This window comes from Adiantum capillus-veneris, chromosome 12, assembly GCF_014529385.1.
Source record: "Adiantum capillus-veneris isolate H3 chromosome 12, ASM1452938v2, whole genome shotgun sequence".
Classification (NCBI taxonomy): Eukaryota; Viridiplantae; Streptophyta; class Polypodiopsida; order Polypodiales; family Pteridaceae; genus Adiantum; species Adiantum capillus-veneris.
In genome coordinates, this window is record NC_140942.1 from 157,404,595 (window position 1) to 157,423,527 (window position 18,933).

General features: G+C 45.3%; 1 protein-coding gene across 3 annotated transcripts in view; it reads right to left on the minus strand.

The window, feature by feature from the left end:
• The window catches only part of NTRC (NADPH-dependent thioredoxin reductase C), an 84,577-nt gene extending 66,114 nt beyond the window's left edge, over positions 1-18,463 (minus strand). For 2 of the 3 annotated variants that reach the window (XM_086525925.1, XM_086525926.1), the window contains exon 1: positions 17,998-18,463. In XM_086525925.1, coding sequence (XP_086382051.1) covers positions 17,998-18,322 — 325 coding nt within the window. In that variant the 5' untranslated portion in view covers positions 18,323-18,463. The remainder of the gene's footprint in view (positions 1-17,997) is intronic. The other variant, XM_086525924.1, reaches the window with a different exon arrangement.
• Between the last annotated feature and the right edge of the window lie 470 nt (positions 18,464-18,933).

Here is an 18,933-nt window from a genome sequence, read left to right on the forward strand (position 1 = left end):
CTCAACAGGCAACTTCTCAAGCAAGAAACCCCTTGGTAGCGATTTTCCTCCAAGGCAAGACTCCAACTCCTCTAGCGTTTTTGGATCTCATTGCCCTGGCTCCAGTTGATTGGCGTTTTCAACAGTCCTCCATCTCTTGCAAGCAACAGTCACTAGCGTTTCCACCAAAAGTACCAACCAGTCTAGCGTTTTTCATCCCAGCAAGAAGCACTGCAGATTTTCAGCCTTTGCAGAATTTCAGCAGGTCATTTTCAGCGAGTTTCCATAGCCATTTCAGCCCTACAATAGATGCAGATTTCCAGCCCTAAAGACCAGCAGAATCGGCGTTTTCCTTAGCGTTTTCGGCAACAGCAGATTTCAGTCCATAGAGTTTTTAAACAGCAGATAAAAGATTGCAGATTTCAGCCCTTAGGTCGGTCTCGCCATCCCCGTCGTCGTCATCGACATAGCCTAGACTTACATCAGTCACATGCATCCCCATTGTACCAAGTTGTGCAATCAATAGTAGACCACTCTCGTCGACAAGAGTGGGGCCTTTGGAGGAGGGTTTTACAACGTCTCTGGTGTCGTATATCTCTTCTCTCTCTATCTCTCAGTCTCATACACTTTCACGCACAGTGTCCATTCACTTTGTTTGTGTTCATTGCACTCTCTCATTAAGAACGGAAGGCTCTTCCTTCCATAAGAAGAAAAAAGAACCTTGAGCACAGTTCGGAGCACTAATCTTGAACAAAGTTCAAACATTCGTTCCGCTGCACGCCTTTGGGCAAGTATCCGTCATTTGCCAAAAGGTCAAGTTTGACAGGCAAAAGGCACCAGGGTTATTACAACCATTGCCTATTCCAGATAAGTGTTGAAATCTTATGTGTCAAATAATAAGGGCAAGCGGGAACAGTATCTACCTATGCTTGAGTATGCATAAAACAATACGGTGCATTCTTCAACAAGCAAGGCACCTTTTGAGATTGTTGAGGGTGGCAAAATGGTTTCTCCCATTTTGCACACAAAGAACAAAATTTTCGAAGTAGATCGATATGTTGAGAATATGGATGGTCCTTTGCATTCGCATTGTACTCTTTCGTGAAATCAAGTAGACCACTCTCACTGACGAGATTGGGGCCTTCGGAGGAGGGTTTTACAACCTCTCGGTGTCGTATCTCTTCTCTCTCCTTCTCTCAGTCTCATTCACTTGCACGCACTAGATCCACTCACTTTGGTCGTGATCACCACACTCTCTATCAGATGGAAAGCTCTCTCTTTCCCTAAGAACTAAAAGGAACCTTGAGCAGTAAAGATCACTAATCTTGAGAAAATACAACATTCATTCCGTTGCACCTTACATTGGTATCAGAGCTTTGGAAGTGTTCTGCATTACTCAAGGGAAGAACCACAAGAATTTTTTTTGCTTGTTGCGGTCGCACGAACCCAAGTTTACTTGGGCGTGGCGATTCCTAATCGTGTTTTGTTGAAGAGTGACAGGAATCCCAAGAAAGAAGGGCTTGTCCAGCCTCCCCTTGTGTCTCTTTTCACTCATTGAGAGCGGACCATACGCTTAGCGGCCGGCCAATCGACGTGAGGTGGGAAAAAGCAACCTTGGTGTGAGTGCAAGGCCGCCGAGGGGTGCGCCCGCAAAAAGGAGTAGAACTCGGGTGAAGAGAAGATCCTTCTCCAACGCGATTTGCAAGCGAAAGAAACCCTCAAGAACCCAAGATTCTCACGAATGAAGGACCTCAAGAACCTCAAGACCCTCAAGAACCAAGTTCCTCGCGAGCTTAAGACCCCAAGATCATAGTGCATGGTCGTCATCCAAAGCGGCATGGATACTTTGCCTTCAAGTGATGAGCATGAGAGAGGCGACAAAGGATTCTCCCCACCAGGAGGTTTTTCCAACCCTCCCCCTTCACCATCTACGCCAGACCCTATGGAAGCAATGATGAAGCAAATGATGGCCATGATGGATCGACAGGAAGACAAGCGCCTTGCTTTGGAACGCGAGCGCGACACAAGAAAAGAAAGAAAAGAACTAAGAAAGGAAGAAGCCGCAGCAAGAAACGCAGCATTGGAGGCCGAGCGTGAAGCTCAAAGGGAGCTTCGCAATCAAGAATTTATTACCCAAGTCCTAGCCTCGAAGACCGATCCACCCAAAGATCGGAGAAGTTCGTCAAGTGGCGCAAGCCACGACGCGGATTCCGATCATCCAGTCACAAAAAAGTTGACTTTTTCAGTAAGTATGACGGTAAGATGGATGCTACAGTTATTCATTCTTGGTTGCATCAATTTAATGCTTATTTTGCAACAACTAAGAAAACAGGAAATAGCAAATTTTGACGGCAGCTATGTACCTTGCCGGTGATGCCATCAATTGGTACCATACATGGCAAGAGGCACAGCTAGCCACGCACCTAAAGGCAGCCAACAATTTCACGCCCCTCTCTTTTAGTTGGGCTGATTTTCAAGACAAGCTCAAGGCACGGTTTATGCCACCTCAGTATCTTGCATGCTTGAAAGAGGATTGGCGTAATCTCGAGCAACATGGTATGCCAATCATGTCTTTTTCTAACCGTGTTTTGCACCTAGGCACTCAACTACGCAAGTCGGATGATGAGCGCAAAGAGGCTTTTCTCTTTGGGTTAGACGAATACATCAAGTTTGATGTTGAAGTCTTTGACCCCGCGGATCTCAACAAGGCGGTAGCAATCGCTCTCGCCCAAGAGATGAAGCACAACAAGGGAAAGCCTATGGAGAACAAGTCTTCTCAAGGGACATCTCAGAATTCTCAGAACACACAGAACGGTCAGAATGGTAATTCTTCTAGCCCTTCTTCCTCTAATTCCTCGGAAAAGAACTCTCACAATGAATCTAAGGGTAAAGCTAAAGCACCTGCAAAACCTAAGCTAACCCCTGATGAAAAAGCTTCTCAAGGAATTATAGGAGGATACATCACGGCGAAAGAACAAGTGATTTATGCTAAAGAAGGTAGATGTTTTCAATGTCACATTAAGGATCACATTAAGAAAAACTGTCCTAAGACAGTCCCACCTAAAGAACCAAAGGCACCCACAACTACCACAAACTCTGTCACAACACAACCAGCATCTTCTCTCGACTCTAACACACACATTGATGAATCTCTCTTGAAGTGTTATGGTCATGTAAAAGGACAGCGTTTCATCATACTATTTGATCCCGATAGTATGCATGATGTGATTAGTCCCCCTCTTGTTGAGAGAGCTCGCCTAAAGGTTAGTCAAAAATCTCCTCTCGAGGTTTCTGGCTTCGCTCCTGGTATGGACTCTCTCATCACGAAGAAGTGCCTTGATGTGATGTTTACCATTCAGCAAGCTTCTTTTCGTAGGAAATTTCTCGTGTCTCCTCTCTCAGGATGTGATATGATTTTGGGCATAAAATGGTTTCGTGAACTCAACGCTCTCATTGATTTTGAAGCTAACACTCTCATTTTACATGCCAAATCTGATCCCCCCTCTCATCATTCGTGTTGAGGAGGGCTTGCATTCTTTGCCTCTCATCTTGCATGTACACGTAAAGCGTGAATTACGACGAGCACAAGCGGCATTCATTTATGCTGCCCCAGTTTCCCAGAGCATGCAGGCTCTAAGTAAGTATTCGGAGATATTTACGAAATTTAAACATCTCTTTTTGCAGGATGATCTTCCTCCTCGTCTTCCATCGGAGCGGCCGGAGGACCATCGCATCGAGCTTATGGAGGGAGCGCAGGCCGTCAGTAAGGCTCCCTACCGTTTGAACAAGTCACAGGAGGAAGAGTTAGAGCGACAACTCACGGAGTTGGTGGCTAGAGGATTCATACGTCCTAGTGTAAGTCCTTTTGCTGCTCCTATTTTGTTCGTTTGCAAGAAGGATGGTTCGTCTCACTTGTGTGTTGATTACAGGGCATTAAACAAGATGACCGTCAAGAACAAGTTTCCGATGCCTCGCATTGAGTATATCCTCGATAGGCTCAATGGGGCAAAGGTTTTCAGCAAGATCAATCTCAAAAGTGGATACCATCAAGTACGGGTATTCAAAGGCGACATTTTCAAGACCGCCTTTCGCACCGAGCGAGGGCAATGGGAGTATATTGTTATGCCTTTTGGATTGACAGGAGCCATGGGTACATTCAATCGTCTCATGGTAGGTCGTTTCGGCGACATGGTAGGTGTATGTGTATTCATCTTTTTAGATGATATTCTCATTTTTTCTGCATCGTGGGAACAACATGAACGAGATGTTGAAAGGGTACTAACTCGTTTGGATGAGTGTCAATTGTACATTGCAGCTAAGAAGGCTGAATTTTTTCTTACTAAAGTCACTTATCTGGGTTATATCATTTCTGCAGATGGTGTCAAGCTAGACCCCGCGAAGGTGGAACAGGTTCGTAATTGGGATTTGCCCAAAACTGAATATGATGTGCGTTCTTTTCTTGGTTTCTGTCAAGCATATAGTTCGCACATAGAGAATTTTGCACGCATTGCTGCACCTATGATTGATGTTTTGAAAGGGGTAAAGACTCGCCGTCAGCGCGTAGACTTGCCGGAGGCAGCCATTGAGGCTTTCGCAGCTCTCAAGGTTGCGGTGATAGAAGCACCGTGTCTTATCCTTGCCTCTTGGGATGATCCCTTTGAGGTATGGACGGATGCGAGCAATGTCACCATAGGCGTTGTGCTCCAACAGCATGGTCGCCCAGTAGCTTTCCTTAGCCGGAAGCTCAATAGTGCGGAAATGAATTATTCAGATTATGATAAAGAACTTTTGTCTGTCATTCACTCTCTTAAGCATTGGAAGCATTTTTTGTATGGTAGAGAGTTTACAGTGCGCACAGATCATCAAGCCCTCAAGTGACTGCAGTCCATGCCTAGTGCACATTGGAGTGATCGCCAAGCACGGTGGTCACAATTTTTTGAGCAATTTGGAGGTTTGATTGAGTATGTGCCTGGAAAAGCTAACCCTGTTGTTGCAGATGCGTTGAGTCGCAAAGGACAGATTTTGGCTCTTGAGTCAAGAACCACATTTTCTATACAAGGTGAGTCTTTTGACAGCGTGAAGAATCAGTATGCAGATTCGGAGTTTGGTAAGTATTGGTTGCAGGCTCTTGCTTCCCAAGGGCCCAGCAACTATCTCATTCGTGATGGATTGTTATTTTTTCGTCAGCGTCTATGTGTGTTGCCCTCTCTTACGCCAGCCATATTGCATGATGCACATGACTCTCTCACGGGTGGGCACAAGGGTATGAACACCACATTGGAAAAGATTGAACGATTTTTCTATTGGCCTAAAATGCGAAAAGATGTGTTTAGTTATGTCACACATTGCACTATTTGTCAAAAAGTGAAAGCTCCTCGGGGTAAGCAGCAAGGCCTCTTGCTTCCGCTGCCTATTCCCGAGGGACCTTTCTAGGATATCTCTATGGATTTTGTGACTAACTTACCACCAAGTCAGCATTCAAGGAACACTCAATGTTTAACTATTGTTGATCGTTTCAGCAAATTCTGCATGTTGATTCCTTGTAAGGCCACAGTTACTGCACAAGATGTTGCACGATTGTTCATAAAGCATTGGTACCCCCTCTGTGGTTTGCCAAAGTCCATTGTTTCACATAGGGATGTTAAGTTTACGTCCAACTTTTGGCGTGCACTCTTTGAAAATTTTAACACAAAGTTGAATTTTTCATCCGCTTTTCAGCCATAGTCAGATGGTCAAACGGAAATTTATAATCAGTTAGCTTTTGATGTGTTGAAGTCTTATGTTCATGATCAGCAATCTCAATGGGAGCTCTATCTCCCATTGGTACAGGCTATTCTCAATGAATCCTTCTCTTCTGCTATTGGTCGAACTCCGTATGAGGCAGCTTTTGGCCGCCGATTCCAGTCATTGTTGACTCGATCGGTCAGTCAAATGCCTGATGCCAATGCTGAGAGTCAGTCATTGGATGAGATTTCTGAGAGTGTGAAGCTTCGGCTAAGCAAGGCTCAGGAATCTTATTCTCGACAGTCTAACAAGCATCGTCAGGAGGTCTCGATCAAGGAAGGAGATTAGGTGTATCTACGGATTATGAAACAGCGTCTTAAGCAAGTTGGAAAGAAATGTCCTGAATTATCTTTTCGTATGTATGGTCCATTTCCAGTCATCAAAAGATTAATGAGGCTTCAATGAAATTAAAGTTGCCTAACTCTTGGTCAATGCACAACGTTTTTCATGTTTCTTGGTTGAAAGTGTTTCAGGGAACACCTCCAAAGGACGTTACGGAAGAAGAAGAGCCGGAGATCATCGATGAAGCAAAGGTCATGGAGCCGGATCAAGTCTTGTTGCATTGGTTTCGCCATGGTTCGAAGAAACAAGTACGACAGTATTTTTTGAAGTTCAAAGATCGAGGAACCCATGAAGCGGTGTGGGTAGACGAAGTGTTCTTCAAGGATTATCCAGAGTTGTTGGCAGACTACAAGAAAGCCATGCAGCTCGGTACCAGTACCTCACTTTAAAAAGGAGGGGATGTCACGTGACACATCCCAACCCTATGTGTCTGTGGACAAGCTACACCATAGCAGGGTTTCCGTCAAGTCCAGTCAAGTTAGATTAGAAGTGATCTGGCACTTTTGTGAGTCTATTCGTAGACCGTGCATGCCCAATCACTCAGAGTAGATGCATATCCTCTGGTTGCACAAGCATAAGCATTTCCATCAGATTCCATCAGAGTCAGTTTGGGGATTTTTCAGATGACTTTATCCCATATAAGCATAAGCATTTCCATCAGATTCCATCAGAGTCAGTTTGGGGATTTTTCAGATGACTTTATCCCATTTTTCCCTATTTTTGACATTTTTCACTTATTTATTAAGTGACTTTTGTTGGGTAGTCAGTAGGGCAAATTGAGTAAGTTAATTTATAAGCAAACCAATGTTAGCACTAATTGGCAGATGAGCAGAGAGCACAACAGGCTTCCCCAAGCAGCAGGTGTTCCCTCCCTCTCAGCAAGAACCTCTCCTACCTTGGTGAGGCTATCCCCCCGCATCTTCAGCCCTTGGTGTCACCTTCTCCTCTTGTAGAGCCTAGCGCCTTCCCTCTTGGAGATATCGCCAGGAAACCTCAGCATAATCAGCGTTTTCTTCACCAAGCTACTAACGGCAGGAAACCTCAGCATAACCAGCGTTTTTTACCATCCTTGGCAGCCGTAACCAGCACTTACTAACGCTAGGGATCAGGACTGATCTGCAGCAAAACAGCACCACAAACGCAAGAGGAACTGTCAGCAGCAGCAGCGTTTTTCATCAAACAATCGCAGCAGTACATCACAGCCGGTAAGGGTGATTTCCCACTTGCAAAACAGGCCATTTTCAGCGGCAAGAACCCCGGTAACATCGTTTTCTCAGCCAACATTATCCCCCAAAAACGCAGCAAAAGGGACCCGGAACCTAGCGTTTTTTCCAGCGTTCAGATTCAGCCATTAAGCCACAAGAAACAGTCCATTTTCAGCAGCGAAAACAGTCCCCGTTACAGCCACGAAGCCGTCGACATCACCACCATCGTCGTCACCATCGTCGTCACAGTCATCGTCATCGGCATAGTCCAACAGCATCAGTCCTTTGCATTCGCATTGTACTCTTTCGTGAAATCAAGTAGACCACTCTCACCGACGAGAGTGGGGCCTTCGGAGGAGGGTTTTACAACCTCTCGGTGTCGTATCTCTTCTCTCTCCTTCTCTCAGTCTCATTCACTTGCACGCACTAGATCCACTCACTTTGTTCATGATCACCACACTCTCTATAAGACGGAAAGCTCTCTCTTTCCCTAAGAACTAAAAGGAACCTTGAGCAGTAAAGATCACTAATCTTGAGAAAATACAACATTCATTCCGTTGCACCTTACAGAAATATCCCTCTACCCCTTTCAAGGTGGTAGCAATGCCGCGATGACCCGTAAAAGTCGGACAGTGGCATTCGGTTAGAACCATTCCCCTCAACGGTTGTGTAACGCACAACATGGTTTTCTTCATCAAGTAGCCATCCCGAATGGAACGATCCGCTACTATCTCCCCTTTCTGTATTCAATTGAATACGTCTGCAAAATCTGTTCTGTGGCGTCTCCTCGAAGTTCCTATGATGTATCGCGGAAATAGCTAGAACCAACGCTTTCGGGACAAAGTATTTGCCACCAATTTCTTTTGTCCCTGCACATGGACGATCCGGAAGTAAATCGTGACAAGATGTTTGTCCACCACATATGCTTTTTCCTATAGCTGCTTCCGTGACAAGTAGCGTAGCTCCCATCATCTGTGAAAACCATAAAATCGGCTCCGAGAGGTAATGTCGCCACTGAATAAGAGAATGGATAGCCGCCAAAAGCTCTTTCTCACAAATCTGTGCTGTCAATTCCGTCCCTGAAAAAACAATCGGCTTTCATAGGCAATGACATTGGCCTTCTTGCATTAAGACCGCATCCAGACTACGACCACAAGTATCACAATATACTTCAAACGAATTCTGCAAGTCCGGCAAAGTCAAAACTGGCCCCGTAGTCAATTTCTCTTTCAAAGTTTGAAAGGCAATCACCTCTGTGGGTCACCAAGAGAAAGGGACTCCTTTTTGTGTCAAGAAATGCAAAGGGGAAGCAACCTTTGCAAAATTTCGAATGAACCGCCTATAGTACGAACACAGTCCCAAGAAGGTTCCAGCTTCCTGGACATTCTTCAAATCTGGCCAATCACGGATAGTCTCTATCTTGGCCAGATCCATTTGCACTCCTGCTTGCTGAGACAAAGTGTCCCAAAAAGCGTATCTCTGGTAGGAAAAAAAATCACTTTTCTTTGCATTAATCACTAACTTGTGATCTCGTAATGCCTGAAGACCTGAAGCAGATGATCTCTATGTTCTACCTCATTCTTGGAGAAAACAAAGATAGCGTCAAAGAAAGTGCCAACAAATAGCCTGTACTCTCGAAAAATCATGTCCATCCTGATGATATCCTCTCTTCAAATCAATCCTGCTAAAACACGAGGATCCTTGTAATCTCTCGAGTATATCATCGATCCTAGGAATCGAAAATCTGTTCTTGAAGGTGAATTTGTTGAGAGCTCTATAATCGATGCACACTCTCCAAGATCCGTCTTTTTTTTTCAAAACCAACAACACTGAAGAGCAATACGGTAAAGTACTAGGCTGGACAAGACCCTTTTCCAAGAGGTCGTGCACTTGGTTCATAATCTCTTCGTTCTGGGCTCGGCTCACACGGTAAGGTGGCCAATTCGGTGGCGTGCTTCCAAGTATCAGATCAATGGTATGATCCTTAGGCCCTCTAAAAAGCAATCGGCATGAGTGAGGAGAAAAATCTTGGCGTTCTTTGTTCAGGTCAAAACATATTTGACCTTCAATCATCATTCAGTTCTCTCCCAAAAAGTGAGTAAAGAAACTAAGTTCATCAAGTACAATCTCTAAGCCCTTCATTTGTCAAAGTCGCATTCTCGGCCCGGTAGTCAACCACGGCGTTGTTGTTGTGGTACCAAGGGATTTCGAGTAGAAATTCACAACCTTCCAAGGCAAATACGTAAAACTCCTAGTGCCCTAAACACCCTTATCATTGCAAACAAAGTTTGCCAATGCTCGGTGTAATGGCAACATCCCTTCCGCGTGCCACTCGAACTACCTCCGCATGTGGCCTCAGCCTGTCGGGCGTAATTCCAAATCGAGCCGCCAATTCAAGAAGTTGGCCTTGGCTCCCTCAAGAGAGCTTCCTGATCTTTCCCTTTGCCCTAAAAGCGCTAAAGTTTGTACTTTCATTCCTTTGATTCGGGTCGGGTGCCATGAGAAGTGGTACCAATTCTGCTTGTTATCTGTCTTTTCTACCACATCCCTCAGCTGCTTTAGAACTTTCTGGCATTTCTTTGTCCTGTTGATTCGGTGCCTTGTTAGGGCACTTCGCGGAGATATGTCCAGTTTCCCCGCATCGAAAGCACTTCACCTCCTTGATGCAGCGAGCTCGCTCCTGAGGGGTAAGCTTGGGTCGTGGATCTTTCTTTTCTGGGTTGCTCTTCCTCTTTCTACTTTCATTTGTCGAAGCACGGGAGATGAAGCACAACAAGGGAAAGCCTAAGGAGAACAAGTCGTCTAAAAGTACCTCTCAAACTTCTCAGAACGGTAAGAATGGTGAGAATGGTAACTCTTCTAGCCCATCTTCCTCTAATCCTTCGGAAAAGAACTCTCAAAATGAATCTAAGGGTAAAGCTAAAGCATTGCAAAACCTAAGCTAACCCCGGATGAAAAAGCCGCACAAGGAATTGTAGGAGGATACATAAAGGCTGAAGAACAAGTGATTTATGCGAAGGAAGGTAGATGTTATCAATGTCACGTCAAGGGTCACATTGAGAAGTCTTGTCCTCAAATAGCCCTACCTAAGGAACCCATAGCTACCACAAGCACTTTAATGAACCAAGTTGAATCTTCTCATGTCTCTGACACACACATTGATGAGTCTCTCATGAAGTGTTATGGTCATGTTAAAGGGTCAGTGTTTTATCATATTGTTTGATCCAGGCAGTATGCATGATGTGATTAGTGCCTCTCTTGTTGAGAGAGCCCGCCTAGAGGTTAGTCAGAAATCTCCTCTCGAGGTGTCTGGCTTCGCTCCCGGTATGGACTCTCTCATCACGAAAGAGTGCCTTGATGTGTTGTTTATAGTTCAACAAGCTGCTTTCTGTAGGAAATTTCTCGTGTCTCCTCTTTCAGGATGTGATATGCTTTTAGGCATTAGATGGTTTCGTGAGCATAACCCTCTCATTGATTGAGAGGCCAACACTCTCACATTAAATGCCAAAACTGACCCTCCCATGATCATTCGTGTTGAGGAGGGTCTGCATTCTTTGCCTTTCATTTCTCATTAGCATAACCCTCTCATTGATTGAGAGGCCAACACTCTCACATTAAATGCCAAAACTGACTCTCCCATGATCATTCGTGCTGAGGAGTGTGCATTATTTTCCTCTCATTTCTCATGTGCAGGTAAAGCGTGAATTACGACAAGGACCACAAGCGGCATTCATCTATGCTGCTCTAGTTTCCCAAAGCATTCAAGCTCCAGACAGGTATTCAGATTTGATTACCAAGTTTAAGCATCTCATTTTGCAGATGATCTTCCACCCTGTCTCCCACCCGCGCGACCGGAGGACCATCGCATCGAGCTTATGGAGGGGGCACACCCTGTCAGTAAGGCTCCGTACCGTTTGAACAAGACACAGGAGGAAGAGTTAGAGTGGCAACTCACGAAGTTGGTGGCCAGAAGATTCATACGTCCTAGTGTAAGTCCTTTGGCTACTACTATTTTGTTTGTCCGAAAGAAAGATGGTTCGTCTCGTTTGTTTGTTGATTACAGGGCATTGAACAAGATGACCGTTAAGAACAAGTTTCTGATGCCTCCCATTGAGTATATCCTTGATAGGCTTAATGGGGTAAAGGTTTTCAATAAGGTCGATCTCAAGAGTGGATACCATCACGTACGGGTATTCAAAGGCGACATCTTCAAAACCACTTTTCGTACAGAGCGAGGGCAATGGGAGTATGTTGTTATGCCTTTTGGATTGACAGGCGTCGTGGGTACATTTAACTGTCTCATGGTAAGCTGTTTCGGCGATATGGTTGGTGTATGTGTATTCATCTTTCTTGATGATATTCTCATTTTTTCTACATCGTGAAAACAACATGAAAGGGATGTGGAAAGGGTATTGAGCAGTTTCGATGAGTGTCACTTGTACATTGAAGCTAAGAAATCTGAGTTTTTTCTCACTGAAGTTACTTATCTGGGTTATATCATTTCTGCAGAAGGCGTCAAGCTAAATCCCACGAAGGTGGAACAGGTACATAATTGGGATTTTCCCAAAACTGCATATGATATCCATTCTTTTCTTGGTTTACGTCAAGCATATAGTTTGCACATAGAGAATTTTGCACACATTGCCGCACCTATGACTAATGGTTTGAAAGGGGTAAAGACTCGCCGTCAGCGCGTAGACTTGCCCGAGGCAACCATTGAAGCTTTCGGAGCTCTGGTTGCGGTGACAGAAGCACCGTGTCTTATCCTTGCCTCTAGGGATGACCCGTTTGAGGTATGGACGGATGCGAGCAATGTCGCCATAGCCACTGTGCTTCAGCAGCATGGTCGTCCTGTAGCTTTCCTTAGCCGGAAGCTCAATAGTGCAGAAAAGAACTTTTGTCTGTCATTCACTCTCGTAAGCATTGGAAGCATTTTCTTTATGGTAGAGAGTTTACAGTTCACACAATTCACCAAGCCCTCAAGCGGCTCCAGTCTATGCCTAGTGCACATTGGAGTGATCGCCAAGCACGGTGGTCACAATTCTTTGAGCAATTTGGAGGTTTGATTGAGTATGTGCCTGGAAAAGCTAACCCTGTTGTGCAGATGCGTTAAGTCGCAAAGGACAGATTTTGGCTCTTGAGTCAAGATCTACAGTTTCTCTTCAGGGTGTGTCTTTCAACAGCATGAAGAACTAGTACGCGGATTCCGAGTTTGGTAAGCAATGGTTGCAGGCTCTTGCTTCCCAAGGGCCAAGCAACTATCTCATTCGTGATGGTTTGTTGTATTTTGGTCAACGTCTATGTTTGTTGCCCTCTCTCAAGCCAACCATATTGCATGATGCACATGATTCTCTCACGGGTGGGCACAGGGGAATGAACACCACTATAGAAAAAATAGAAAGATTCTTTTATTGGCCTAAAATGCGGAAAGATGTGTTATGTTATGTCACACAGGGCACTATATGTCACCCCGTTGTTAGCATTTCAGCCTCGTCGCCACCATAGTCGACAACTTTGATACACATTGCATTAGCATCTTGTACCGGTTTTTGTGCAATCAATAGCATAGACTTCTCTCACCATCGAGAGAAGGGCCTTCGGAGGAGGGTTTGACAACTTGTCTGGTGTCGTATTCTTCTCTCTCTATCTCTCAGTCTCAGCACCTTCATTCACAGTGTTCACCACTTGTTTGTGTCCATTGTACTATGTCACTATAGGAACGTAAGGCTCTTCCTTCCGTAAGTAAAAGAAACCTTGAGCACAGTTCGGAGCACTCATCTTGAGCAAAGTTCGACATTCACTTCCGCTGCACCTTACAATCACTTTATACTTCGAATGTTTTTTGCAAATCTGGCAAAGTCAAAATTAGTCCTATACTGAATTTCTCTTTCAAAGTCTGAAAGGCAGTCACCTCTATGGGTCCCCACGAGAAAGAGACTCCTTCCTGTGTCAAAATATGCAAAGGGGAAGCAACCTCTGCAAATTTTCTAATGAACCGCCTTTAGTAAGAACATAAGCCCAAGAAGCTTCTAACTTCATGAACATTCTTCAGATCGGGCCAATCACGTATAGTCTCAATCTTGGCCGGGTCCATCTGTACTCTTGCTGCTAAGACGATGTGTCCAAGAAAGTGTATCTCCGATAAGAAAAATTCACTCTTCTTGGCATTGATTACCAACTTGTGATCTCGCAATGCCTGAAAGACCCGTAGTAGATGATGTCTATGTTCTGCCTCATCCTTGGAGAAGACTATAATGTCATCAAAGAAAGTGCCGACAAAAAATTTGTACTCTCTGAAAATCCTATCCATCATTCGGTTAAAAGTCGGTTAAAACTCGTTGGAACATTGGTAAGGCCAAAAGGCATCACCAAAAATTCATATAAACCGAAGCTCGTTCGAAAAGCTGTCTTGTAGACATCTCCTGGCACTTCGGATATGATGATATCCGCTTTTCAAATCGATCTTGCTGAAACAAGAGGATCCCCGTAATCTGTCAAGAGTATCATCGATCCTTGGAATCGAAATCTGTCCTTGATGGTGATTTTATTAAGAGCTCTATAATCAATGCACATTCTCCAAGCTCCATCTTTCTGTAAACCCAGCAACATTGGAGAGCTGTAGGGCAAAGTACTCGGCTAGATAAGACTGTTTTCCAAGAGGTCTTTCACTTGGTTTATAATCTCTTCATTCTGGGCTCGGCTTACACGATTAGGTGGCCGGTTCGGTGGTGTGCTTCCAAGTATCAGATCAATGGTATGATCCTCAGGACGAGATGGTGGCAACTCGCCTGACAGACCCTCAGAAAAGCAATCGGCAAGAGTGTCGAGAAAATCTTGGCGTTCTTTATCAAGTTCAGACATATTCATCCTATGTTCATCATTTAACTCTTTCAAATAGATCGAGTAAGCAAGTAGACTGGATTTCATTAATTTGGAAACGGCCGAAGCCGATACAATAGGGGCAGACTCCCCCTTCAATTTCACACCAAGTACAATTTTTTGGCCCTTTTCATTTGTTAGTGTCGCTTCCTTCGCCCGATAATCGACAACGGCGTTGTTCTTATGGTACCAAGGGACTCCCAGGAGGAGATCACAACCTTCCAAGGGCATTATGTAGAAGTCCTCGTGCCCCAAATACCCCTGACAATGCAACCGAAGTTTGCCAATGACAGGTGTAATGGCTATGTCCCATCCGAGTGCCGCTAGAACTGCCTCTGCTTGTGGTCCCATCCGATCGGGTGTAATCTCGAGCCGCGCTGCCAATTCAGGTGAAATGAAGTTGGCCTTGGCTCCTCCATCAGAAAATCAAGGCTTCTTGATCTTTCACTTTGCCCCAAGCTCGGCAAAGTTTTGTACTTTCATCAATCATGCTTGGGTCAGTACGCATGCAATCTGGAACCAATCCTGCTTTCATCTTGCCTTTTCTGCCACGTTCCTCAACTGCTCTCGAACTCTCCGGTCTATCTTCATTCTGTGCCTTTTTAGGGCACTTCGAGGAGACGTGCCCATGTTTCCCGCATCCAAAACACTTCCCCTCTTTGATGTAGTTGGCCCTCTCTCGAAGAGTGAGCCGGGGTCGTGAATCCTTGTCTTTCTTTTCTTGGGAACTCTTTCTCTTTCTACTTTCATTGTTAGAAGTCTATTGGGTTCTTTGAGTCAAGACCTCGTCAATGGGGTAAGTCAAATTGCCCATATGCCATGAGCATGGCCATATCTCGTGTGAACTCCTCTAATGAGTGCGCATACGCGTGTCCATAGCAAACCCCCTCTCGAGTGCGCAACCACCGAATGATGGCTTGAATGAATGGATCTCCCAAGGATCGTACGCCCGTAGATGATCAAGCCAATGTCGAAGATACCGTGTACTGCAGCAGTCACTGAGAGACCGCATGGCCCACCATTGGATGGTGTCTTGGCAGGAGGTAACTTCATGCTTTGTGAAAAACACAAGCCATGTGGCTGCTGTCCACCCAAAAACGCAACTGCGAGGTGATGAAAACGCTGCTGTCCAGCATTTTTCAGCATGCTCATACGCTCCCGGCAGGATCCGGAGCGGTGTAGAGGGTGTAGGGAGGGTGGGGAATCAATGGCACAGCCCCAGATGGCTGAAAACAGAGTAAAAGACAGCAGTGGGGAATGGCTGAAATCTGTAGATTTAAAGAAGGAACTTCACCGGCAAGGCACTGGATGCCAAGGGTGGGTAGGTGGTGGCGAGATCCGGTATTGCCCTCCTGCTGCAAAAACGCAGCACTTGTCCAAAAACGCAAATGGAGGAGGGGCATTTCTGGCGACGAAAATGTCCCAAAAGTGTAGCGCTAGCAGGGAAATCAGCAGATCTGACGTTTCTTGCAAAAAACGCAGGTTGAGGTGAGGTCCTCCACGACAGAAATGGATCCCGTTTCTGCGCTTGCCTGGCTGATGTAAAAACGCTGGCAGATCTGCCTCTAGTTGCAAAAACTCTGGCTGATCCAGCCCTTGGGAGAAGAGCCTGATGTGATGTAGCGCCTCGGAACAGACAGAGCCTGAAGCTGCTCATACCATGTGAGAGTGCACATGTGCAGAAGCATGAGAGGAGAGGAGAGGAGAGAGAGACAGAGAACACAAACGCTAGATGTGGAAGAGGGGGCGATCATCCTCCCCCACTGACCATAGACAGAAAAACGCCAATGATATGTGGGTACCCCCCTAGCTCCATATACAGGTGCCTAAGGAGGGGGTCGAGCAGTGCCAGAAAGTGCTCCACGACCCAGCATAACACAAAAAGGGATATAAGGGCGCCCGGACAAAAGTGGGCGGCCGGCCCGGAGTGGGTGGCCGGACAGTGATGCAATCTAAATGCATAGACAAAGGGTGGCCAGCCTAGAGGCACACTAGCCGTACATGTATGCCCTAGACTTGTGAAGCAGCAGAGTGGTGTAAATCTAACACCTTGAACTCTTTCGTCTTTCTCTTCTTCTAGAAGTTGTCGTGCTAAGTGGCACTCAACAAGTGATTCTCCTTCTCATCATAAATGGTACCAAACGTGTGGACATCACTGCTTGAATTGTCAAAAGAGAACAAGGTCTCCTCCTTTGAATTGCTAGATTGCTTTCTAGACTTTTTCTTGGATCTACTTTTCTTGGTCTTTCTCCGCTTTTTCTCATCCTCACTGGAACTAGAGGGAAAGAACTATTGGAACTCTCTACAAAAGAAGAATCGGGGCCATCCTCGATACGAACACGCTTCTTGGATCCACTAGCCACCTTTACTTTCGAGTATAGAGGCCTAAGGTTTGCCAAGTGACCGAGTATAGATGCCTAAGTTTTGTTGACTCGAAAAATTTCCACATCCCAGAGTAGTTGAATCCAATTAGATGGATGTGATCCTTTGGTTTGAATGCCTTGGTTCTACAATCCTGCAATTGTGAGATCCTTTTGACACATAACAACAAGCAAATCAAACTAGATGTTAAATTGAAGGGTGAATTTGTCCCCATCCTATCTTCACGTGCCATTTCTAAATTAGTACCGGCAATTTTGTGAGCCTATTCGCAAGACCTTTATGTCCAAACGATTCCGTTAGATTAGGTTTTCCACTTTTGGAAACCTCGTGCGTAAATGGTTTGTACAAGTGTTTTGACAAATGTTATCACAGATCAGCCAAGCGTTTTGTATCTACATGCCCTTGCATTTTTGGTTCCATACCGCTGATCAGCCCCAATGTTTGCTGCTATCCCCAGTGTTTTCTATAGCAGCAGATCAGCCCAACATTCAGCCCTCTTCCTCGTCGGAGATTGCTTGGATCTCCAAACACTATCTTCCCTGCTACAACCCGGACCTTCCACAGCCCATTAAGCCTCTTCTCGGCCATTCCCTCACCGCATCGAGTGCTCCCATTGTTGTCCATTATCAGCTCCATGATCATCTGCCTTTTCAGCCCTGCATTCCTCTCACATTGGGAGCGCAATTAGCCATAGATCTACCCCTTGGTGGCCATCAACAACCCCTCATTGAGACGGATCCAAAGGTGCGTCAAATCAGACCAGAGATCAACTTCAAGATTCCTTGTCACATCTACACTATGGTCAAAAGGATGATTTTTGCAACCTTTTACACTCCTAGAACGCTTTCAAGAACTATGCAAAGCCTTGATCTTCAGCATTCTTGATAGTCCACAATGTTGTTCTCTTAAATATACTGAGCATGCAACTCCCCCTATTGATAGGGATTTAATGAAAAAGAAATAACTCAGCATTTTCTATTCTTCTGAAAAAATAAACGGGTTCATGAGCATCACAGTTCATATTCGAGCTATAGGATTGTACTGATGCGGCCACATCGGGGGAATGAATGGATGAGTATGAAGATTATATTTATGCTTCAACATGGTGCAGCCTTTTGGACGTGTTTGAGAGTTTTTGGAAGGTCAGCAACCCTGTTAACAGCTCTAGGTTCACTGTTGGAGCCATGTCAATGTAGGCATAGTCCTTGATCTCGAAAATGATGATGACAAGCAAAGCTGTTCAGTATCTAAGTAAGGTTTACCCCACTCGGATATTGGATTGAGCGAATGGGCCTAGCCACTGCTGCCTTGATAATTCGACTATATGCACTCGTTACATTTACAAGGGACACTTCTTAAAGAGAATAAAAGAGGAAGAAGGGGGGAAAAGAGGGGGGGGGGGGGGGGGGGGGGGGGGGGTTTCAACCTGCAGATGTGGAGGGAGGGGCTTCTTTTGTAGCAACAGCGGCATTGATGGCTGTACAAGAAGAACTTCCTCTTCGGCGTGGATATTGTATCTTTGTAGTCATGATCCAAGAACCAGGGCCTGATGTGCCATTAAAAAAGAGGCGGCCACCACCAAAGAGATTGCTGCTACTGCTGTGGTGGCAGAAAAGCCTTGAATCTCTGCATTCCAAGAAAAGGGCGTCGCTATACGAAGAGGACGAGGAGGCAGAGCAGGAAGAGGAAGAAGTGCATGAGTCGAGAGGCCGAGAGAGGCCCCAAGAGACAGCGGTGGTAGCAAGAGCCATGGAGCTCTGGACAGAATTGGCTAATGGAAGCTCGCAGCTACTCGGACCAAAAACGAGTAGGCCTCCTTGCTCTTCTTCTCTTCATCCTTGGCGGGCCCTTCTTCCTCTGTGTGCTGCAGCCCATCATCTATTAAATGAACGGTCGACGACAATATACAATAACCCAAGGAACCTTTGTGGCTGAGCCGAATAGCCTCCCTTTTCAAACCCCACTAAATCCCACACCTGTCCGCCCAAAAGGTACCATTGCAAGTTGCCCCAATGTTTCTGAGCCTCATGAATGGAAGCTTTTGATAGTGTGTCTCTATTGTTGACGACTGCATCGGTGTCTAATCGGATCCTTATCGTGCTCACCAATCGCTTCCAACATTTGTGGTATTAGAGCTTCTACTTGTGTGATTTTGCGCATCATCACTTTAAATGTAGATCATTTTAAAGTCCAAATGCTATACCTACATGCTCGAGAATTTGAGGGTTTTTTAATGGGTGACCTTGAGATTAACCCCCTACTTGAGTAGTTTAAACTTTAATCAGACAATAACTTTTTGCCAAACATAAACTTCACGTGTGTAGTCTTCATAGACCACGTGTATTTATTTGTGGCTGAGTGT